The 24,533-nt window shown below is 43.3% G+C and overlaps 2 protein-coding genes across 9 annotated transcripts in view; one reads left to right on the forward strand and one right to left on the reverse strand.

The window, feature by feature from the left end:
* LOC139664672 (peripheral plasma membrane protein CASK) overlaps nt 1-24,305 on the reverse strand; it is a 28,003-nt gene extending 3,698 nt beyond the window's left edge. Inside the window, exons 1-21 of one of the 7 annotated variants that reach the window (XM_071543586.1) lie at nt 24,229-24,305; nt 23,917-23,989; nt 17,724-17,826; nt 17,305-17,483; nt 15,704-15,826; nt 14,895-14,978; nt 14,060-14,159; nt 12,749-12,766; nt 11,113-11,234; nt 10,681-10,758; nt 10,098-10,178; nt 7,011-7,199; nt 6,712-6,790; nt 6,207-6,292; nt 5,695-5,763; nt 5,492-5,560; nt 5,037-5,072; nt 3,947-3,985; nt 3,188-3,384; nt 2,255-2,370; nt 251-331 (exon numbers count right to left, since the gene is read on the reverse strand). In XM_071543586.1, the coding sequence (XP_071399687.1) occupies nt 251-331; nt 2,255-2,370; nt 3,188-3,384; nt 3,947-3,985; nt 5,037-5,072; nt 5,492-5,560; nt 5,695-5,763; nt 6,207-6,292; nt 6,712-6,790; nt 7,011-7,199; nt 10,098-10,178; nt 10,681-10,758; nt 11,113-11,234; nt 12,749-12,766; nt 14,060-14,159; nt 14,895-14,978; nt 15,704-15,826; nt 17,305-17,483; nt 17,724-17,826; nt 23,917-23,989; nt 24,229-24,305 (1,999 nt within the window). The remainder of the gene's footprint in view (nt 1-250; nt 332-2,254; nt 2,371-3,187; nt 3,385-3,946; nt 3,986-5,036; nt 5,073-5,491; nt 5,561-5,694; nt 5,764-6,206; nt 6,293-6,711; nt 6,791-7,010; nt 7,200-10,097; nt 10,179-10,680; nt 10,759-11,112; nt 11,235-12,748; nt 12,767-14,059; nt 14,160-14,894; nt 14,979-15,703; nt 15,827-17,304; nt 17,484-17,723; nt 17,827-23,916; nt 23,990-24,228) is intronic. The other 6 variants (XM_071543591.1, XM_071543590.1, XM_071543589.1 and 3 more) reach the window with 6 other exon arrangements.
* Nucleotides 19,030-21,935, forward strand: LOC139664673 (probable G-protein coupled receptor 34). 2 transcript variants are annotated; one of them, XM_071543594.1, is made up of 2 exons: nt 19,030-19,632; nt 20,162-21,935. In XM_071543594.1, the coding sequence occupies exon 2, from the start codon at nt 20,207-20,209 to the stop codon at nt 21,509-21,511; it is 1,305 nt and encodes a 434-aa protein (XP_071399695.1). In that variant the 5' UTR covers nt 19,030-19,632; nt 20,162-20,206; the 3' UTR covers nt 21,512-21,935. The 2 variants fall into 2 exon arrangements, with proteins under 2 accessions (XP_071399695.1, XP_071399696.1); XM_071543595.1 differs by having other exon boundaries at nt 19,030-19,352.
* Nucleotides 24,306-24,533: the final 228 nt, after the last annotated feature.

Raw genomic sequence — 24,533 nt, forward strand, 5'->3', positions numbered from 1 at the left:
GAAAGTTATTTATTCTAACATTTTATAGCCTGTTGACAGTGGAAACAGGCAAAAATGTTTAAATTTCCATGCAAGTGAGAATACCAAGTAGCTAAAACTCGATATCATGACATGCTGACAAAAGTACACACTAGATGTTGACATTTGGTTTGCTAACGACCTAAAAATATGTTTGCGTAACAATTCATCTACAAGCAGTAACACAACACAAATAACACAAATGAACACAGTTTTGACTGCCTTTACCTACCCAGCAAAACCAGTGTTTTCCTCTTGAACGCGGGCAGCTTGACCACTTCCTCATATGTCACCAGGTCTAGTTGGTCAAAGACTGGAGAGCAGAGGAGAAATGACAGCATTAGCTGTGAGGTTGGTAACTTCCATAGGATTTAAGTGAGCACATGATGAGGACACTATGGGCTCGCTTGTGTAAAATGAAATGAGGTGAATCTCACATGTTCTATGGAAATAATCTAACTAGGCTTGTTGGATGATGAGACTGGAGTAGCTTTGATGTTGCACAAGTGTGACTGATACTAAGTACTCCAATACAAGTACATGGGATATGCTCCACAGGTGAATATCGTTATAAGTAATACATTCCACAATTTTGTGAAAACAAACATCTCAATAATGATATTCAAGCCTAATAAAGAATCAGAGGGGACACCAACAATGCCAATGCTAGTCAGATTAACATTAGTTCCATGTTTTTTTCCCCTCTGGCTTAAATCAAGCCTGGGATCCTGAATCAGTTGTGTATTTAATCTTTAGAACTAAATTATTCAAATGATGCCATAATGTACACCAAACGCTAGCTCAAATAAGCACCAAGCAGACCTGATCAAGGTCAAACGCCTTAAGAAAGCATAAAATCCTGCTTGTTTGCAGTAACCTTGGTCAGATGAAAAACACAACTAAGCAATGCTAAGCTGACTAGCATCTCGCCAATTTGAATTACATTGCCAGACGGAGCGGACACAAGAGCTCATAACAGTGTTAAAAATGCGGCCGTCATTCAAAAGTCAAGGAGACATCAGGATGAGGATGAGAAGGAAGAGAGGAGCAGAGAGAGCAGGAAGGAGAAACAGAGAGAAGCTGGACGCCAGTTGTCCGGAGTTACTTACATGCAGCCAAGTCATTTGGGTAAGAGACGGCATGAAATATGGACAGAGGGAGGGAAGGGAGGGGTTAATAAAAAGACACCATAACAGAAGACAAATTGAACAAAAAAAAGACAAACTGGTTAACGTCAAAAATTGTAGTACAGGACTGTTAGTCGTTGAACATTGAGGCAAAATTGAGACAGCAGTTAGAGAGGTCGTCTTTGGGAGGGAAAACAGAGCACAGACATGCAGCGTTTACACATACAGTATACCAAACGTTATAAAACATGTGACATTGCAACAATATGATTGTGCATTTACATCTCCCCCCACAGCCCATCCCCTTCCAACCCCATCACCCAAAAATGGTACAGCAAAATACTATATGCCTGTTGGAAATAGAGAAACGTTAGCAAGTTAGCTTATGCTCCCAATCCAATTGTGGGTAGCTTAGCAAATGAGTAGCAAAGCCCCAGAGAATTTCATAGTGTGCTAGCTCTGCTGCTTGTGTAACTCAAGTGTAATTTGCAGAGTGGATTTGTGTTGACAGGTGCAAGCTTACTTTGCAAGGGTCAACTGCAAAGCCAACTCGAGTACTTACTTATGTGCTGGGGGTTACACTACCTTGCCTTAGTGAGCTTCTAGCTTAGCCTCCAAGGTAAATATGTATTATGGGTTAGCACTGGAAGCTAGCCACCAACTACAGACTTGGTGGCAGCTTTCACAGTGTCAGGCACGGTCAGAGCCCTCCTGACCCTATGTCACTCACACACAAACACAAAGCACTTAAAGGCTGTGAAGCAAGTGTAACAGTTCTAGGTTGTGTGCATTTGTGTGTGTGCTGTGGTTTTTGTACACCTCTACCAGATGAAAAGGAGTGGGAACCTGCCCTCAACTTTTTACTGAGTCTGTTTTATTGAACCAAGCCTTGCCAAAGGGCAAAATGTATCAAAAACAGTGCAGTGAATAGACATCAGTATCTTATCAAAGATTTGTGAGTATGGATCCACACATTCCTTCAAAGGATTGAAGGGAAGTGCAACAGTCGGCTTTGTTCTTTACATACATATACACTGACAGGCATGTGTGTGCGTGTGTGTGTGTGTGTCTATTACACCTTTGTCATGCTGTGCTGTGTGTGGAGATACCTGCGTTGTGCTTTGCCAGGTATTTGTCTTTGTACTGCTTCTTCTTCTTGCCGAACCAGGTACAGCTGGCCTGCTGTTCCTGTTTGGTCTTCTCCATAGCTATACACGCCACACGCCTGCAAAGGACACATGCACACCGAGATGTAATGGCCTGGTTTGTGCCTGTGTGTCTGCGTCTGCTCCTGAATAGTCTTCTTCTGGCTATTCATGCACGCACACACTTGAACACCCCATCCATCATGCACCCTGTTGAATCAAGCTCACTTCCGAGATTTGCCAAATCTAGCCTTTGCTTTAACTCAATTTCACAGCTCCCACCTGCATCCATTTAACAGCTGCATTCAGGTTAATTTAGCTGGTGACTCAATTGATAAGAGGAAAAACTACCTTATGATGCTTTCTGAGGCTGGTAAATTCAGCAGATTTTCCTCAACAAATATTCCATCTGTAGTTCTACATGATTTTTTTTACAGTTTGCATCCGTCCCACCAGTGTCTACGAAACCTAAAGTATAGCTTATGTGACACGCTTGGTTCACATAGAGCAATTACATTGCATTTAAAGGTGTAAATCCTTCATATGGTTACATACTTAGCAAGCTATACATGCACTAATTCTTTGATGATATCAATAGTGCACATTTTTATAGCCCTACATAATTTCTCATAATTTCACAGTGCAATGACAATTAAATCAGCAAGGCTCTAAGAGATGATAACTTCCCAGTACTTACTGATAAACACGCTAACAACACGCTAATGTTGCTTGCCACCAAATACCATTTCAGGCATTAAGTAGAGTATTGCTTAGGAGAAGAATTTACAAGAAGTAAAAACTGAATGGCTGGAGGCTTAAAATATGTCCAAACATACAGTATGTGCATCAATATTGCAACTTGTTCAGGTGTAAAGTTCTTTCAGCTGGTTTACTCACCACTCCTGTAACTCAGGGGAGGGGATGAGGCCCGCGGTGCCGTTCTTGGTGTTCTCCAGCTTGCCCTGCCACCAGTTGTGGTCGTCCTTGGAGATGATCTGAATGATGTCGCCCACCCGGAAGCGAATGCCCGCCTCCTTGCACGGGATGAGGTCGTCTTTCGCCGGGTCGTACTCGAACTGAGCACGCACATAAATCTGGAAGGGAAGGGGGGTCAGAAAAGGCCCGACGAAATCTGTTAGGGCGCCGACGCATCCACAGGGAATGGGGATTGTGAGCAGGGGGAGAACATGTGGGACAGAGTATGATTGGCCAAGCTGCCCATATGAAAGGAGAGAAGAGTTCAACTGGCTGCTGAATAGCGATCTGTCAACATGGCGGCACTGACACTTGTCATTGAAAGACCAAAAGAAAGAAAAGTGAAAATCAAGAGAGCGCATGAGCCGAAGCAAGCAAGGAGAACGTAGACACCAAGATAAATGAACAGCGACACGGAAGTGATCCAACAAAGCGCTTTACCATTTCACTGGCTGCAGCGGCGTCCATTTTTGCAGACAGCTGATGCGCAAACGTCCATTCACATTTATTTTTTTTTTGTCCCCCTTTGTTTAGGTCCATTCAAGAACCAGATATGGAGACTGTGCTTTGCTAGCTAGCATGGGATCTAGACACCACTATGAGGAGGAACCTGATATTGCGATGAGGGTGGGAGGAGTTGGGATCTACTTCTACGAGGGGTTCCACTTGGAGACGTCTTACCTTGATGGACAATTTGTCCTTGATCGCAGATCTGGAGATCTATGGGGTTGAGAGCATCACACACACTTACACATGTATCATGCAGTAGAAAACGTTCGGGGGCATCAACAAAGGAGGTGTGATGAGGGACGGACAGTTAGATGCCTGATTTTGAATAAATTAGAGAACTTTTGTGAGTATTTTCTGGATTAAAACGGTGTGTGTGTGTGTGCGCGTGTGTGAGAGAGAGAGAGATCTAGCTGTTGGGAGCAGGACACACACGCATCATGCAGTAGAAAAGACTGAGTGATATCAACAAATGGGGTGTGATGAGGGACACATGAAGAAGGAGGTTATGACCAGGACACACACATCAGGGTTCCTAAATGTTTTCCATCTCAAAGTTACTTATTTAGTACAGACCAAACTGCTGTTGTGTGCCAAGATGCTCACACAAAGGTCGGGAATGTAGGAGGAATATAGGTTCTCAATTGTTGAATCAACGGTAGTTTTATATGTATCTCAATCTTCCAGGTAGAGTTTCCTACCCCAAGTGATGTAAATTCAAAATGGCCACCATGGGACCAGACACTTTGTGTAGATAACCTACCATTGTTTAGAGGCCCTATTCTCCACAAAAAATCAAGCGAGCTGTTAAAAGGGTGAAAATGTTTGGTGTCCTGATAACAATGTACAAAAAATGTGTAGTCATATTAAAACAGTTTTTCCTATAATTCTCTGGACCAGGAAATTATCAAATTCATTTCCCATACGACTGCCAATTTTTCAGAACTGTGTAGGAACCCTGACCAATGTACAAGGGCCCAAGCAGATCAGGCTTCGTAGAGCTAAGGGCCGACATTGGAGATTAATATTTGCTGTAAACAGCATTGATGCAGTGGGAGGGGAAGGAGGCACGTGACACATTAGTGCATACATGCACATTTCGACACATGTACATTCAGTCTTGTCTCTCGCACACGCTCACACACACTCTGGTTGTGGTGAGTGTTAGTTTTGTCATATCAGAAGCGGTGTGTAAGGCGAGGGGAGGAACAAGCGATCTGACTGGAGGAGTGGAGGAGTGGTGTAAGGAGGGGGGGAGTCTCACCTGGCGGCCTTTGGGCTGAATAGTCGATGGCAGATCCTAGATCGGAAGACACAACAAAGTTTTAGTTTACTTGTTTATTTCCCAGAGTCTGTGCACAGGAATGAATAGTACTATAAATACTGTCAATAGGGCACAGTTGGCTAAAAATTGTAAAGATTATTTTGATAGTTGCCAGTCAAGAAAGACAGAAAAGAGGGGAATGATATGTTAAAAGATTCCGATTCAAACCCAAAACATTGCAATTTCCTGATACGAGCCTTAGCCAACTGGGACACCAGGACACCCCAAAAACTTTGAAAAATTTGAAATATAGCCGTATAACATTATTTGTGTGTGTGGAGAGAGAGAGAGAGAGAGAGAGAGAGAGAGAGAGAGAGAGAGAGAGAGAGAGAGAGAGAGAGAGAGAGAGAGAGAGAGAGAGAGAGAGAGAGAGAGAGAGAGAGAGAGACACATACCAGGATGGAGCTGGTGACGCTAGCATGACCGTTTGCAGGCGACTGTCGGGACAAGTCTGGTGACTCTTTCTGCAACAGAAAACACACACAGATTACACAAAACACGCATAATGAACAGGTGAACAACAGTTTTTTCCATGTAGCGCTTGCAAACATCCAACAAGCAAGCGCGTGCGTGCGTGTGTGTGTGTGTGATCCCTTACCTCACAAGACATGGACTGGGACCGGTAACTGGGTACAATCTTAAAGGTGATGCTACCCCTCATTTCCCTCTGTGGGGACAGAAAAATGCACATTAGGAATGGAGTCCAATGACAGCAACTAACTATGAATTACAGGAAGGGAACAAAGAAATTAACTGAGTGAAAAGTGAAAAGTCTCTATGTGTTTTGTTGTGTCTATGAGAGCAGTTTCTGTTTTATTATGTGTATTGAATCACTTTGGTATTTCAGGCATAAAGGAATTTCCCTCTGTAGGATCAATAAAGCAATATTATACTACATTAATCCACATACCAACATGCTCTGGAATAAATACAGTACAGTGTAAACTTTCTATATTCTATACTGCATAGGGCGGGAAAACGTGCCAAGAAAGATACTGATTGGATCGGACAGATAGGAAGGAAAACTATTGGCTAAAGGAAGCAGAGAAGCCGACTGGACAGCATGAAAGAGAAGAGAGAGGGGAAAGAAAGCCTGATTGGATGACGTACCAGCATCTTCTGGAGCTGTTCTACCGTCTGATTGGCCACACTGATGCCGTTAATCTCTCGGATCTCATCTCCTACATGCAGGGTCCCTGAAGAGGGCAAATAATGAAATAATAAAGGCTTGAAATGAGGCTCCTGGGGATTGAAACATCAGTGGTTTGCAAAGCGGAGGCCAGGGGGTCCTTGAGAGGGCTCCGGGGGGACCCCAAGTAATGAAAAGAATAGTTACAGTTTATTGTCATTTCATTTATTAAAAGTCAGCCCAATGAGAGAATAGAATACAAGAATGATTAAATTGTCTATTCTAGTCAAACTGTTATCTCGCCACCTACAGTATAAACTCTATTGTCAATCATACCTGAAGAGAAAATCTCCCCAAACGGGTCTGTCGCTTAACACGTGTCCATTTAGGGGTGAGAAAAGTATACATGATATATTGATCTTTTATTTTGCATAAACAGCCAATGTCATACTCAAACTTGCACAAGTGTGTTATCTGCATGTTTACCTTGCCGATGGATCATTCCACCATGCATGATGCGGGCCACGATACAGTGGTTGAGGTCATTCATTTTCAGAGTGATGCCCTATAGGAGACACGGACAGAGGGTCAGAGGGAAAACTGATAACGGATCTTTACAAAAGACAGAACACATTATATACTGACACAAGTGCTAAATTAGATACTACGAATATAATTTACTCCAATATATAAATAAATAACTAATAATGGCACTGCAGAAAAACGTCTGCATCTGAAAGTTCGTGTAGGTGTGTAGGTTTCTCTTTCTGTGTGTGTTTCCCCACCATGGGCTCGTCGGTGTTCTTCTGGAACTGGACCAGGCGGACCCTGGTGACGTTCTCCAGGTCCATGTCTCCGTTGGTGCTCTCCGGGGAGTCTCCGTTCAGGTAGGGCGAGGTGGGCGGGGGGGTCACCCTCAGCGCCTCGTCGCTGTACACCTCGTGGGCGACCACATCGTGGGTCTGCAGCAGGGCCTGGGGCACGGGGAGAGAGACAGACACGGATGGTACATTTTTACATGTCATTCAGTGGACCCCTGGATCCAAAGTACACAGTATAATAAGGGTGTACACTGCCAGTGAAAAGTTTGGACACACCTGATTGAATGTTCTATGTTTTTCATTATCTTAAAGCCATTTTTATCTAAAGGCTTATGCTTAAATGCTTGAAATTTGTTTCTTACACAAATATATATAGTGAAGTTGATGCCTATGTATGAATTTCTTTCCAAAGCCTTTGCCTTTCCATCAAGGGTGGCTACTTTAAAGAATCTAAAATATAAGATAGTTTTAATTTGCTGATCACTGCATAATCCCATTTGTGTTATTTCATAGTTTTGATGGCTTTACTATTATTCTAAAATGTGAAAACTAATAAAAAAAAATAAAGAAAGAAAAATGCATGTGTCCAAACTTTTGACTGGTAGTGTATAGTTTTTGCCTGGGTGGGAAACAAACCCCTAACCCTGACAACAACGCTTCATGTCCATTGCTTGGGGGTGGCAGTAGCCTAGAGGATAGACAAGTAGACCTGTGGCTGGAAACTCTCCTGGTTTGAATCCCAACCTGGCTTGGAAAAACTGGAAGGGGAAAAACACTCTCCAGTCCCTCAATAACTACTGTCAAAGTGCCCTTGAGCAAGGCATGTAAACTCTAGTGGAACTACTGAGAGGCCAATAGTAGAAGACGGTGGTTGTTCCCTGGATAAATAAAGGTTAAAGAAATGATGCAGCTTTCTTGGCAAGGTCTCACTTGAAAAACAAGATTTTTAATCTCAGTGGCGGGACCTTGTTGAATAAATGTTCAATAAAGCAAAAATAATACAGAAGGACACAAAGGACTTAATCTACTTTGGGTGTTGTTTGTTTGTTTTGCTTTTGCAATTTTAAAATTATGACTATGAGTGTGCAGCAAAAGAAAGTCCCAGCCAATAGCAAGGTACATGTGCTTGAGTACACCGTTTGTGTGTGTGTGTGTGTGTGTGTGTGTGTGTGTGTGTGTGTGTGTGTGTGTGTGTGGACAGCCACGACGCAGCAAAGAGAGCATGGCTTACACTAATCCTCTTTGTGCCACCAGTGATTGTGTCACTGACACACAGCGTGTTTTTACAAACACTTTTCCCAACTGCCGTTGAGGTGCTTTTGCCAAAAGATCACATCTGCTCACCTACAGAACGATCTGAGCAAAAAGGTGTTTACTGATCATGCATGACAGTCACAAGGACTTGGAACAGCTGGCACTGAAGGCTTTTGGTTTATGGTGTTTATCAGCGCGGCAGTATCAAGTCTGAGCAGAGACAACGGCATGATAAAGCTATGTATACTTAGAAACAACATTGCATTCTTACTAGGGCAGCAACTAACGATTATTTTCGTTGTCGATTAATCTGTTGATTATTTTCTCGATTAATCGATTAGTTGTTTGGTCTATAAAATGTCAGAAAATGGTGAAAAATGTCGATCAGTGTTTCCCAAAGCCCAAGATGACGTCCTCAAATGTCTTGTTTTGTCCACAACCCAAAGATATTCAGTTTACTGTCATAGAGGAGTAAAGAAATCAGAAAATATTCACATTTAAGAAGCTGGAATCAGAGAATTTTCACTTATTTTTCTTAAAAAATTACTCAAACCGATTAATCGATTATCAAAATAGTTGGCGATTAATTTAATAGTTGACAACTAATCGATTAATCGATTAATTGTTGCAGCACTAATTCTTACAAGTGTTCTACTCTGAGACCCACATCATGACTGTACGCAGAGCAGTGTGCTGCTTGAATTGGGTCTGTTTTAATACCGGTTTAGAAATAACTAGGAACAGGCGTAAAGTGTGTCCTTGGACCACTGCCCCCCGTGTATAAGAGGCGGCAAAGTAAGAAACGTTCGGCCGTGAAACATGTTTCTCTCCATGTGTTGCCATGGCGAGGCCCCGCACACTCATTTAACAGTCGAACACGGTGAGGTGTCTCTAGCAGGCTCAAACACCCAGCCAATCAGGTCAGAGAGCAAGCAGGGCTAATCGGATCGAAGCGAAACGAAGGCCTGACAGCTCAGTGTCAAACACACAGCCAGCAGAGAGGGAACACAACCTTTGCCTTTTGTGCTTGTAATTGAAATATAATATTCAAATAAAACGACAATTTCACTCAATTTTCACATTTAGCATTCCCTGCTATGTGGGGTTACAAGTAAGTGACAGGACTAAAAAAGGACTAAATCTACAAAACAAATACCATGCAAGGTGAAAAGTAAGTCTTATTTTGCTACATTTCCCTGTGGCTACTATATCACTGCATCAAAATATCCCTTACTGAGACAAAAGTTGCAGCCAGAAAACAAACTAAAATCATCCAAGTAGGGCAATTACAGCCTCCAAAAATGGTCTACCTTTACAGGAAATCCACCTCCGATTTCCTTTGCCCAAGTTGTCAGTTTCCGACCGCCTCAGCAATATCCTCCCCAGCTGTCCTTTTACTGTCAGCTCTGTTTCAGCCACTAGCCTCATCTGATGAAGATGGTGGTGTTGAAGGCCGTGGTAAAAGTGTCTTCTAGTTGCAGCGTGGTATATCCACAATGTCGCCGGGCTGCAGCCCCTCCCTCAACACATCTTCTCTCCGGTCCTTCTTACTGACCTGATTCCTCCGTTCCCTTTTTCTTTTCCCTCTACCGGCGTCTATCCCTATCCCACGGCTCGCACAGCTGAGGTGCTAAGCAGCTTTGCGGCCGAAGGAGTGACAAAAGAACCTCGCTTCTGACACAACAAGTTGTAATCTCATATACAAATGAGTTACGTGCCCTACGTGCTTACATGACCTGGTAGCAGAAATGAGGAAGTGTGTGGGTGCACTTGTGTGTGCGTTCTGTAATGTCCCACCATGAAGTGTGGCTGTGTGAGGATCCTCCTGAGCTCCTTGGCCTCCATGTTCTCTGGGTAACATGAGATGGTCTCCAGTACCTAATGAGGAAAAAACAGGACAAAAGGAAGGAGGAGAAGAAGGAAGGGCGGTGAGAACCTCAAGAATTGCCATCACAGAACCCAGTAATGTCAGGATTTATCAAAAAGTCAAAGCATTATATATCACCACACACTTTCTCAATCTGTTCGTTGCAGGGTTTTCGTGTAAATAATGTTCATTTTGTGTAAATAATGTTCAGTCAGACCTGATTTTTGGATTAGAAGGATTAGAAAATACCCTCTTGCAAAGATTATGAAATATACACAGAGGAGAGTAAAGCAGATTTGTGGACTATAGGCCACATGATAAAGGCATTTAAACAGGAAAATACCCGTGCTTTGGATTTGTGATGAAGAACGATGCTTCCTGGCTCGGCTACTTGGTGACCAGCACTGCTATTTGTGTTGTGAATGCGCGTAGTATTTCTATGTTAAACTCAAACTGCCCCGTCATTTAGCTTCCCCGAGTGTGACATAAGCAGCGGTGCAGTGATTTCCTCACCTCTTTGGCTCTCTGCACTCCATCGCTGGGAGGGTTTCTGATCTGGGGGGACGACCTGGTGTTGATCTTGTCGTAGAGCTGGAACAACAAACAAACCAAATTGAGCCTCGCTGGTAAGGCACGATTTATTTGATACGGAAATATGTGTTTAACTGTGACTGTGATTGCTTTGGGCAGCTTCCGGGTGTGAATGTGAGTAGAAGTGTGAGTTTCATACTCACACTTCTATTCACATTCACATTCATGCAGAGAGCTGCTGAAAAAGAGCATGTGCAGTAAGTCAATTTTCCCTGAGTTAATGAACCTGTATATATTGCCGATTCTTGAGCTATCATGACACCTAGTGGACATTTTTTGGAATCACAGATGAAGAGGTGCTAACACTGTGAGTCTGCTGCGTGTGTGTGTGTGTGTGGGGCAAAGTCTGCTCACGTCCAGCAGGGTGTGGAGGTGCTGGTCCTGGAAGACGCTATGGAGGAAGTCCATGTCCTTCTCACTGCAGTCCGTCAGTGCGTGGATCTCCTCTAGACTGTCCAAAACCTGGGATACTGCCCCTGTGCGCACACACACACACACACACACGCACACACACACACACAGGTCATACACTGAAATAGACACTCAAACACAAGCACACACTGATAATACACTCACAAGTACACCAAGCAGTCCCATTCACCATTACACAAAATGCAAAACATTAAACAGGACACACTTAATCAACACACACACCAAACGTTACACATGTCCACAAACAGGCAAAAACAGACGAATTAAGATGCCAAACATAACATAACATAAAAATCAAAGACAACAGATAGAAGTCACGACAGAAAACACAGAAAAAACACAAAAACACATGTACATATACACACAGACCACACACACACACACACACACACACACACAAACCTCTCACACCCATCAAACCCCAAGTACCTGCTGCATCGCCCACACATGCAGCGAAACCAGAGAGACAGCGGTACATGGCATCAATACGACATACAGCATTAGAAGAAAGTCACTTCAGCAAGTCACTTTACATGGAGTGTGGAGGATGGGTTAGTTGAAGGAGCAGTACACCCAGGAAAAAGAATAAATAAATGGGGAAAACAGCAGTGGAAAAAAAAGATAAAGAATTCAAAACTGTCAGCTATTTTCAGATCCCCCCCTTAAAAAACAGTTACATATTGTAAAATATAAAATGGTATTTTCTTTGTAGCCTTATCAAAGTTCCTGTCTGTCTGCACACAGAGAAAAGCAGCTTCTTTAAAGGGTGAAGAGGTGTGACATGTTTTGATGTTGTGCGGTCAGAATACATTTTCCCTCTCCCTGACAAAAAAAAAGTTGAAATGGAGATCTCTTTCAAAGGTAATTTAGAATAAATTGATGAAAAGCAACATTGGGACTTTTTTTGATGAAACAGCTACTCTCTGAGAGATGTGAAAGAAGGATAGCAAATGAGAAAACATGCTGTTTACACTGCATTTCACTTTGGAAAAAACCTTATAGGTGTGTTTACATGCACCATAATGCTCCAATATTATTTAGCTTAACTTTTGAGCTGATGCATGTAAACACTGTATCCTCTTACGATAAGAAAAGCCCATATCCCTCATAGGAGAACCCTGAATATGATGGGAAATGCAATTATTAGTCAGAAGGATAGTGAGGCACCTTAAGTTTTTTATAGTCTGCATAGGTTCTGCTTCCAAGATCATATTCAGAATTTTCTGTTAATTTCTGTATAAAGACTTATTTGTGAATGGGATATGAAGTTGCATGTAAACAGCTTAATGTGGATATGATCTTGAGCTAGCATTTAGAATAACAGCACACTGATAAGCATCATCAAACCAAATACAATTTCTCAAGCGGGGAACAGGAGTGACGACAAGGGAGAACAGTAGGAGGAGAGATAGGGAGCCATTTTGGAAGATTAGAACCCACGTCATCCAATTCTACGAACAAGTGCGTGGAGGCGCTAAAAAAAAAAAAAAAAAAGGTGGCAATGATGTCATGATGATGTCGCACACCAAGATTCTATGGGTGGTGAGGGGATACGTACTTTCAGCGGCTAGCAGTCCTAGAGACAGCGCAGCAGAAGAAAAACAAAACCACAGAAAAGAGAGGCTGAAATTAGAGGAGGTTTACGACGACTACAGAGGTCAACTGAACGTAAAGACAGAAGGAAAATAAAAACTCTAGGCGGGAGAGAATAAACAGAAAGAGCAGGAGTGTGAGAAAGCATTAGAGAAAGTAGGGAATACAAAATAAAAGCAGAGGGAAAATAAAAAAGAGTGAGCAGCAACAGAGAAAGAAAGTAAGCAAAAGCAGCTGTATCTTTGAATTAAGCTGGTGAGGAAGTCACGCTGTATGCATCTACTACAGCTGAAACAGTCACAAGTCACCAATCAGCAACGTGTCAACAGTCACTATTGCACTACTGCCATAGATTTCCAGCTTCAGTAGTGGAGCGAAAATAGCTAACAGGACATGTGAGGGGAAATCAGTGTGTCTGGATACAGGAACAATGTATTAAATTGAGCAAAAAGAGCCCATTCATTGAATTCCTTCATTAGGTAATGATGCAATAAGCTGCTCATTTTCAATTGTATATGTATGAAGAATTTATGTGCTGATACATATTGGCTAGTACAGCCTGTATTAGCATGGGAAGTGAAAGTCCATGGCCGAGACAGGGAAGTGTGGTTATTGGGCAACTTCTGTTTCCTTTTTGACCAATCAGGCGGGGTTATACCCGGACAGCTGATCCCGTCGAGACAGAATTAGAATAGATACCAGACAAGAAATGCAACAGTGCACTTCCAGATTTCCTTCTGAAATGGAGGTGCAAGTTTTTAGGTTTCACTTTAGGTTTTCACTTTTTTTTTTTCCTAAAACAGAATGTCTTGAAATGGCATAACACCAATTAATATTTCATTTATGGAGGGAGAGGCGGATTATCAAAGTGTGTCATGGGATACACTAACACAAATAATGGCAAATAACTAAACTAACAAAATTTACACATAACTTTGTTCCTACCATTTTCCACCATGTTGCTTCTGTTATCTAATCCAGTTCTGTCTTGGTGAGATAGTTTTATAAGCCCCTTTGGTACCAGTTTGTTCCCCTGCACAAACTGGTAATTGCATCTCTTCTTACTGTGTTATTTATCATCCTATTTTATCATTGCATCTTTTAAAATTACTTATATGTTTTCTCACTGTGCAAATAAACTAAACCTAACTAAACTAAACCTTGAAAATGAAACATGGCTGCCCAGGCTAAATGTTTGGAACTGTGGGTGATCTCAAAATCATAAAACCGTCTAGATCACTCCTTGATCTCCAGGTGGTCTGTTGTGGGGTTTTACCTGAGGAGGTGGGGTCATCTGAGAAGTCAGGCAGCTCCTCGGGGGGGTCCCCGTAGTAGGAGTTAAACTTGTGGCTGGAAACGGCAGCCAGCACTGCACCCTAAGATACAAAGCAGGAATTGCACTGCTATTACACTAATAGTCTCAATAGTGTTGTGGGTGCAGGTGTGTGCGTGTGTGTGTGTGTACACTGCGGCATGTTCAGAATGCCAAGTGTGAGAATATAAGGTACGAATAGCCTGTGGCATGCTTATGCATATATGTGCTTTTGTATTCATTTGTGTGGGGCCTTTAAATGACAGGTCTATTGAGAAGCATGGAAAAACACTTGGCAAGAAACGATTCTGTCGGCCATTACATGCGGCTACACAGTGCGGAGGAGGAGGTGCCGCTTTCTTTCTCTCCCCTTGAATTCTAATTCAACTGAATATGTAGATTCTGAATATGAATTTAACATAAGACATTTTCTGACTGCGTCTTTGCTGTTTATGCGCCTATATGTCTCTTTCTATTGATGTGGACCTCACTTGTATTTGTACAATCTTAGCGTTTGTTTTATGCTTTGTGGAGTACCAGATGGGTGGGCTTTGCCACACCAGGAGAATTCAGAAAGTGTCACGTTAAGTTGCCAGTTACAGAAAAGTAAACTGAATTGACTCTCAGATATTTTTCCTGTGATTGTTTAAACCTTCTGGCACTCATTGTGCCGTCCTGAGAGGCAAACTGCACCCATCTGGTATCTAAGTACACTAAAACAAACCATAGATGTCTTTGCAAACACTGTATGAGCCAGTCTGATGTGATATCACATAATCATACTGATGAGGCTGCTGACCTTCAGCTTCCTCCTGGCGTTGAACTTCCTCAGCTGCTCCACCGTTTCTGGCAGGTGGATCTTGTAGGCATACCTGTCCCTCTCCTAAAGACACAGAACACACACACACACACACACAAAGGTGTAAATACCCGCATAAACAAAATTTGCAAGCACAAACATATAGGCATAAACACCCAGAACACACAGATAAAAGCACCACACCCTTACACCCACCCACACCCATTTCATCAGTTGCATACGATAGATGTGTGAGCAGCGCTGCGGTTCTGTGCAGGGGGAAGTGGTATTTTAAAAGAACAATTGGCCTTGAGTCAGCATCAGTAACAAAGTAGGGCAGTGGGTCTAAAATGACTCTCGACCTGTGATGCTACCAAGGTTCGCTTCAGCAAAATAACAAAATTTCTAAATGTCACACAATGCTTTGTATGATCACAAAAGTGGGCCTGCAAGCACAATAAGCTGCTACAATCTAGGGTGAGAAATAAAAGGGTTTGCTATTTTTTTCTTTTTTTTTTAAATTAAAAATCTAATATTGGCCCACTTCTGATATGATGGATATGATGCAGTTTGTTTGTTTACATATTTATAGTATAACTGATTAATATTGTCAAGGGGAAGGCCATAATGTGAATTGATTTTAATGTAAGATTTTCATCAGATTCCACGATTTATCGGATTTATTATTAGTAGTAGTAGTAGTAGTAGTAGTAGTAGTAGTAGTAGTAGTAGTAGTAGTAGTAGTAGTAGTAGTAGTAGTAGTAGTAGTAGTAGTAGTAGTAGTAGTAGTAGTGTGTGTGTGTTCTTGCCTTAAGCCAGGGGTGGTTGAGGGCCTCATAGACAGTGATTCTCTCAGCAGGATCCAGCATCAGCATGCGTCTCACCAGGTCCTTGGCGCTCTCCGAGATGTGGCTCCACTGGCGGGGGTTCATCTAGACAAAAACGCACACACACACACACACGCACACGCACACAGGCACACACAGGCGCAGAAGGACAAACACAGACGCTCTCAGATGGATGTAGGGAATCAACAACCGCGATCACTGCGGTTGCCGTTGCCATGGTCACCAGGTTGGGACTAATCAAGGTTGTAGGTGAAAATGAAATCGACTTTTCTGTGTGTGTGTGTGTGTGTGCGCGCATGCGTGTTTTTATGCGTGACAGAACAGGTAAGTTGACTGTTCAAAAAAATTAATGAAATTTCAGGATGGACTTTTTTGCTTGTTTGCCTGTAGGTCTGAAGCATTCTACCAGTAGAATGGGGTTGGGATGGGCATCTATTTTCATCAACTGCTGTAAAATTATGCCCTGCTTTTGCCAAGCAGATAGAAGTGAGGTGTCCTATCTGGAGCAACATGAATGCCAGAGAAACAGGGAGCCAAAATAAGCCTAATTAAGAGCTTACTACTTTCAAAGTGTGGCATGTGGTCATCAATTTACATAACCACATAATGATAATCCAGCACCAACCAGAAAATTCAGACTTTTGGTTGAAAACAAAACTGCTGTACCTTTGCAGAGAATTAAACAAGCCTCGAAGCTCTGTACCTTCTGCTGATCCTACCTGCTCATGCATCGCCTCCGACTGAATGTTGCATTTTTTTAAATGAGAGGATTTATTACGTAACCGCTAATCATTCTGATGTGCTCGCTCAACATCAAAAGAGGAACGACTATGAACAGAGGGAACAGTGAAAATGGTTCAAAACAGGCACTAATTAATTAGGGCTGTATCAAATCAAAGCCAGGTTGGAGAGAGGGGCAAAGACAAGAAAGGGATTTTGCACAATAACCTGGGCAAATGAAAAATGACCAATTGCAAGATTTTATCAACGTCGATCAATGATCTCTTTGAAATGATCCAATTCCTTAATGATTCCCTTTTCACTTCCTCTCTTATATATTCCCTTTATACTGTAGAACCCCAAAAGGTCTGTGTGAATTTAAATTCTGCTACCATTCCCAAATTAGAATGAACGAAAGAATATTATGAACACTTCATACCATAACACTTCATTTGTCACAATACCTGTGACTCCAAAATGACTCAAGCCTCCAAAACTGTACACATATCACATAACTTGAGACTGCGGGCGGTGATGTGACGCAGTGAGGAGAATGTGTGTTCTTGGGGGAGGCGAGAGTGAGTTTCGTTCAGTTCTCCGTGGCATGGGAGCGCATTCCTTGTACTTGAAGCGCATTGCAGCATCGCGACAAAGAGAAACTAGACAGACTGTGGAAATGCAGCCCCGCTTCCGATTTTCTTTTTTCGGTCGTCTCCCTGACGTTGCCGCGCTCGCTATGCTGCTAGTGATGAATGTATGTGTACACCGATAGACAGACACAAATAGACACGACAGACAGATACACTTCTAGAGACACTGAGGGCGTTTTGTAAATCAACTACTACCTTGTATTTCCCCTTAATAATAGCCTCAAACAGGCGCTCCTTGGTGCCGTAGAAAGGCAGGCAGCCGGAGAGGAGGATGAAGAGGATGACTCCGCATCCCCACACATCCACTGGCTTGCCGTACGGCTCCCGCTTCACCACCTCCGGGGCCATGAAGTGGGGCGTGCCAACCCGACCTGAAGGGAGAGGGCAGAGAGCGGTTTCTAGAGTGTGTAGCCAGAAAACTGGTGGGGAATTGTGTAGCGGAGCGTGAATGAAAAATGAGACGTGCTGCTCTGTATCTGGAGCTAACTGGTGTAACATGGTTACACAGTTAAAAGGGTGGAAGGGCAGGAAGTTGTGTGCATGCATATCTACACTGAAATGTTTTCTTGGTGTGAGGAACAAGGGACAAAGAGCAAACTGTCCTACTGTACCTCCAGCTACTAAGCCAGACTCTCCCAGTTGTATCGCCACTCCGAAGCCTCCCAGCTTGACCGGAGCGGAGTTCTCCTTGGAGGCCAGCAGCACACAGTGGGGCTACAGAGAAATGAAAAGGCAAAGGGGTGTAAAGACAAGCACAACGGTGGTTTTAAAGTCCTGTGTAGGTCAGTGGGTTACGCATGGCGCACACACACTTGCAGGGTTAGAGGTTTGACTCCCCCTGGGAACATGATACTGTAAGATGCTTTGGATAAAAGCAGCCACCAACTGGTAAATGCTAAGTGACTGTTTTTTTTTTACAGACAGTAATTGCAATCAGCATAGTATGTTTTTTTCTTTCTGAGCAGAGCATTGCTTTTGCTCTTTCTGTGCAAAGGTGCAAATTCCCATATCATGTTCATGACGGCAATTCAACCTCTACCTCTTTCTAACTTACTCAACTGATTTAGCCTACAACCACAACTTTATCATGAAGCCGCTGCAGAAAAAAAAAACTATGCTTCATAACAGTTTCAGTTAACATTTCCGGGACATCAGTGGTTTGGTGAAATGCATGAATCTTCTTCTGCCTCGACAGTTCTGGAAAAGGTTGTTTAAGGGGTTGAATCCTATGCAACCAATTAGGACATGGAATGTTTTTAACAGACTCTCCTTTTTTTAAGTAACAAAAAATAAATAAAATAACGGTATTAGTGTAAGAAATGTAAAAATCTATTGTTTGCTTATCTGCAAATTACAATCCTGGCAATACTTGGTGTGAAACTGACAGCTTGAGAAACAAATCTGTTTAAAAAGGAGGGCTGGACAGAGAGGTACGTGAGAAAAGCTAACTACAAGTTTACGTGTTGCTGATGGACAGATTAAGATAGAGAGAAGTGTGAGGGAGGAAAGTTGGAGAGGAAGTAACAGATGTATAGTCTACAGTCCATTGTATGTCTTGCACTGTTTATACGGTAAGTGAGGCTCTGTTGTCCTTATTCTGTGTGTGTCAATATGTGCTGTGTGCAAATGTTTCTTCACCACTGTCACCGAGACCAATTGCTGTACATTTATCATTCTTGGTGAATCAAGTGAACTGATTGAGGGGAAGAGTGCGGTGAGAGTGCTCAGAAAAGATCCGTAGGACAGGTGAAGCTCAGCAACAGGGTGTGTGTGTGTGTGTGCATGTGTTCGTGGTGGGCTCAGTTCCTGTCAAGATACTTTCGCCCACTTATGCACTTCCTCTCTAATGGGGAGACGGGGGGGGGGGGGCGGTAGAGGAGGTTGGCTGATGGCAGCACACAGCTGTGGAGTGAGAGAGAGAGACAGACAGACGGAGAGGCAAAGAAACCAAGAACAGCAGACAAAACAGTCACGTCTGGGAGAGAAAGAGACTGGAGAGGGTGAGAAAAAGCTTTAGATTAAAAAGAAAAAAAAAGAAAAAGAGGAGACAAGGACCGATACAGAAAAAGGACCCAGCGCCAAGCAAAGAACGGGACAAGAGAGCTCCTAGATAATAAAGGACCCTGGGAGGAGCAAACACTGTCAAAAGGATGTGAAAAGAAAGAACTCAGGAGGATTTATGCTTCACTTAGACAGGAAAGAGACTCTGAGGAAAAAGGTGAAGATAGCAAATGGAAAGTGTGAGTCAATTTTACCTCACTGCAAACAACAAGGACTGTGGTTTTATCATATTTTCTAATTTATGTCATTTCAATTTTGTTTAACCCGGCGGGTCACAAATTATTATTTCCAAAAGAGGGCCTTACTTTGTGAACATCTTGCTGCCAGTTTGATGGAGGAAAATAACACACTCTCAGTCACTGTGTTCTCAGTCACTGTGTTCTCACACACACGTCTCTGTGCATTCCCACACATTTAAACTACAGCTGGGCTGAATCTCCTACGGAAGGAATTTGGATGGTGAGTGGTTCTGCCTTAATCCAAACATCTGTGAGTAGCAGTGTGTGTGTGTGTGTGTCTGTGTGTGTGAGAACATGCGTGCACATCTACATTCACACTTAGTCTTGCATGTCAAACTGTGGAGTTCATGTTTTCATGTTAAATTAGCATGAAAATGTCAATTGGTCATGGTTTCAGCCCCCACCGGGAAAATACATCCCTTGGCAATTTGTACATTTTCCCATCATTTTCTGTACCTTTTGGTTGGAGCTCCTGTTTTGCAGGGTGCTGCACAAATTTTCAGGGTGCTGTACTAAATTACTGCAATTTCCATTCCAGTATTATGTGTGACCTTAAACTGCAGCCCACATATCACCCTCCTGCTGCTGCCTCTGCATTATCACTCACTTGATAACTGCAGGTTCAAATTCAAGCCACACCATTTCCTTCTTGTATTTCATGCTGGCTGTTTTTTCAAATGTATTTGTTCAGTCACTATTCTAATGTGGTTAACAACTAACATTTGTGTTTTTGTATTTCTCCTTCTCAGAGCTTAAAATTCAAATCGCCCTGAAGACGCCACTCCCCAGACACCATGACTTCTCTCTCCTCTGCCTCCTCTTACACTTTTACTCATTCCCCTCCCACATCTTCCAACTCCTCCTCCATTCCGCTCTTCACTTCTCCTCTCCCCATTTCGACCACATCATCCCTCCCCTCTTCCTCCTACTTCTCTATCTCCATCTCTTCCCCCTCCTCCACCGCCCCCTTCCCGAACCAGACCGTGTGTTCGTTTGACGACGAGGCCCTCCGTGTGCCGCTGGCGGTCCTCTACTCTCTGTTCTTCCTCTTTGGCCTGGTGGGTAACCTCCTCGCCCTGTGGGTCTTCCTCTTCCTCCACACGAGCCGCAACTCCGTGCGGGTGCTCCTCATCAACTGCGCCGTGGCCGACCTGGTCCTCTTAGCGTGTCTGCCCTTCAGGGTCTTCTACCACGTTAACGGAAACCGCTGGGTCCTGGGATCCCTCGCCTGCAAGTTGGTGGGGAATCTGTTTTATATGAACATGTACATCAGTATAACGTTACTGGGGCTGATCAGCCTGGACCGGTACGTGAGGCTAAAGGGGCGAAGCGGAGCGCGGAGGGGCGTGATGAGGAGGCTGTGGGGGCGCGGCGGCGCGTGTAGCTGGGTGGCGTGCGGGACGCTGTGGGGGCTGTCGCTGGTGGCGATGGTGCCCATGTTCGCCACGGCAGAGGGCAACGAGGAAGAGGGCAAATGCTTCCAGTACAAGCAGCGGCGCAGCGCCAAGGGGAAGGCCTACTTCAACGGGACGCTGGTGTTTCTGTTCTGGGTCGTCTTCGTCATGCTGATGGTCTCCTATGGGAAGATCGCCGCCCGACTGCTGAGGGTGTCCCGGGACAAGCCGGACCTGCCCAACGCACAGCGGTACGGACGGACCGCCAAGAAGTCCTTCTTCGTCCTGTTCCTGTTCACCGTCTGCTTCGGGCCTTACCACGCCTTCCGCCCCGTCTACATCCTCTCCCAGCTCAGCCAGTCGTTCTCTTGTGATTACTTGCGCCTGGTGGACCGGACCAACGAGGTCATGCTGGTATTCTCCGCCTTCAACAGCTGTTTGGATCCTGTCATGTACTTTCTGTTGTCTGGATCGGTGCGCAAAACCGCCCTGCGCGTGCTCGGCAACCGGCTTGGCAACCGACTCCACTTCCTTAACGACGCAACGTCCAACAGCTCGACAATGGATTTCCGAAGGCCCTCTCTCAATGTGACACCTGACCACACCCTAAACCCCTCCTTCACCCCCAGAAACAGCATCTGCCTCATGAACTCCACCCTCCACCGCACAGGACTGGTCCCGCCTCTTTCTACTGGCCAACAATGATCACATTAATGACAATCTATATTGAATCTGTTATGGTCTGACTACCTGACTATCAAATTTGGGAATGTATTAACAATTAAATATTTTACATTTCTAGATCTACCTGGGGCAAAAAATAAACATGGATTTTATCTACGTGTTTCAGCTATTCCTACCGGGTTATCTTGTAAACATCTGTGCATATGGGAATAATTGTTTAAATTCTAGTTCTCTGCCTGACAGCAAAATACTGACAACACAATGCCACCTATCACACAGAGGGACATGGACTCTATCTACCTTGATAGGTCTCAAAAACATGTGGCATATGTGTTTTTACTAATAATCTCTATCAGAGAGGATGTTATATTGTGTCTGAAAGAAATACATGTTGACTGAAAAAGTGTATAATTGCTAACTGGTTAAATAAAAGACTGAGTGTGTATCAGGTGAACGATGGTGAAAAAAAGCAACACGTTTTGCCCTTTTTTGGCAGAAAGGAACATAACAAGAAAATAAATTCGTAGGACTGCTTAGGAGAAAATAAACAGATGCGCAGAGTCAGAGCTAACAATATGCCCTCTGCTTCCTCTCACTCACACACACACACACACACACACACACACACAGACAGACACACACCATGCTGAGTCAAATAAGGTGCCTCATGGGTGTGGTTTGTTACACAGGACTAAACAATAAGCGAGTTTAGACAATCACAGGAGATCATTTAAAAGTCAATTTAGCATATCTTTCTGACAGACAACTTACCATACACTATCTGAATTTCCCTGACTGTTAAGAGTTATTTGCAACTATTTCACCCGGGTCTGACACACCAGCAACACTGAGTGCAAACGCCCTCGCTCCCACATGCATCACACACCCATTTACAACTCACAGAAAAAAAAAAGTGACAGACAGCTATTAGCTTTACGCTGCACGCAAAAAACGGTGCTCTTGATCCCTTTGGGGACCGGGTTGCCAAATGGGCCAAGTCAGCCTGAACTAATGGAGCAGGATGGCTGGTGTGTGGATCAGGGGTCTGTGTCAGGATCGCTCCATCTGGTCTGGTCGTGTCTGTCGCCTGTGTTAGATGGCTAATCCCGTAGTAATCACTGGTTGACGCTAATCCGACTGTAAACTCAACTAACAACCGTTACCGAACCAATCTGGAGTCTGACATGCAATAGAACCTAATACCAATCATAGGGGTTCACTATAGTTGTGGTCCTTGGGGGGTTTCCAGGTGGTCCCCAGTAAATAGAAAACCTGTTAATGTAACTGTTACTCAATTCACAAGAACTCAGCATGTTGAGAGAATGTATAAAGATAGCTATTCTGATAAACGGTTTAATGTTTTCCCCCGTTATCTTCCCACCTACAGTACAGACAGACCACCAACACCTTCTCAGATGGGGGTTTCTGGAACAATTCTTGATATAAAAATGTTTGAGAACCACTGTCAGGTCTGGTGTCAAATAACTTCCCAAAGCGGGGCCCCAGGGGTCCCCCAACATATGAGCAATACTTAAACTTCATTATCATTTCACTTTCATTATTATTTCACTTTCTACAAATTACCATGATGAGACAAAGTGCAAGTATGACTGAACGTGCCCCTCCCCACCTACAGTCTAGACAGTTACGCAATTCTATACTAAATCTTCATTGCCAAAATTTCATTTCTCACATGGGCTTGCTTGGGACAAAACCTTATCAAATAGGTTGTTGGTGTAATTTGCATCTATTTGTTGGCCCTCAAAATGAAAAGATTTGGGAGCCCTTATGTTTACTCAGCTTTGTTTTTACTTAACTACTGATATTCATTGCTAATAATAAGCTAAAGTGGGAAGAGTTTTCTTACTTAACCAGTTGTGCCTGTTGTTAGATTTACGAATAAACAGGATCCGATGTAACTATCCCTTACTACTGATGCATACTGTTTAGTGTGAGTGCCTATGTAGAAACCAGGTGTGGATGTTAGAGAAATTACACTAATCAGATCGATACACCTACAATACCCTGACATTGGACCAAAACTTAGGCTGAAAAACAATTAAGAAAATAAAAAAGAATCAATAATTTATTACAACAATAATAACTAAAATCCACTGGGGCCGTGTGTGGGTCGAGTGCTTTCAAATGCACATAGAGAAATATTCCTGAATATTCTGACTGCCTCATGTGGATGCTCAACTGAAAATATCAGTAATGCTTTATACTGCCGTTCCCTTTCTCTGCTATTACAGTGTACAAACTATCAAAATTCGAGATAGATGGTTTTCTTTTGCCACCAAGTGGTGTGTTTGCAGTGCTTGTGACCAGAGATGCATAGATGTGGTTTGACAGCAGGGTTGCATGGTTTGACTAGCAGGTCTGTGTGTTTCGACGGTCTAGTCTGAGACACGGGCCAAGAGTCTCACCTTCACATCGCGGTGAATCACATTGTTGTCGTGACAGTATCGAAGTGCCTCCAAAATCTGTCTCATGTAGTGGCTGGATGGAAAGAAAAAGAGGTGGAGAGAGAGAGAGAGAGAGAGAGAGAGAGAGAGAGAGAGAGAGCAGAGACAGACAGTGGGGAGATCATTTAGGGCACCCACAAAGCATTGTTTATTTCAAGTGTTATTAATATTTCAAATGTTTCATCCACAATTCCCAGACCTTATTGGGGCTGATACTGAACTGAGGCCAACAGAATTTGCTGTGTATGTGTGTGTGTGTGTGTGTGTGTGTACCTGGCCACTGCTTCACTGTAGACAAACCCAGCATCAGCTCTCTTGACAATCTCAAAACACAAGTCTGCTCCGTCCATACTGAGAGAGAGAAAGAGAGAGAGAGAGAGAGAGAGAGATGATATTAATATCAAGGATAGACAGCAACAGGAAAAGCGACAACAGTTTATAAAAGAACAGATGAACTAGCAACTCTCAAAATAGCATTTAAAAGAGAGCACATAAAACGATACTCAACAGGGGAGCAATTTTATGACCAATTGTCACAGGCATTAACACAGAGGCACTTTATTTTCATTATGGCATTT

This window comes from Centroberyx affinis, unplaced genomic scaffold, assembly GCF_046629955.1.
Source record: "Centroberyx affinis isolate AG114_WGS23_722 - 3 ecotype Tasmania unplaced genomic scaffold, CSIRO-AGI_Caff_v1 ptg004353l_1, whole genome shotgun sequence".
NCBI classification, from domain to species: domain Eukaryota; kingdom Metazoa; phylum Chordata; class Actinopteri; order Beryciformes; family Berycidae; genus Centroberyx; species Centroberyx affinis.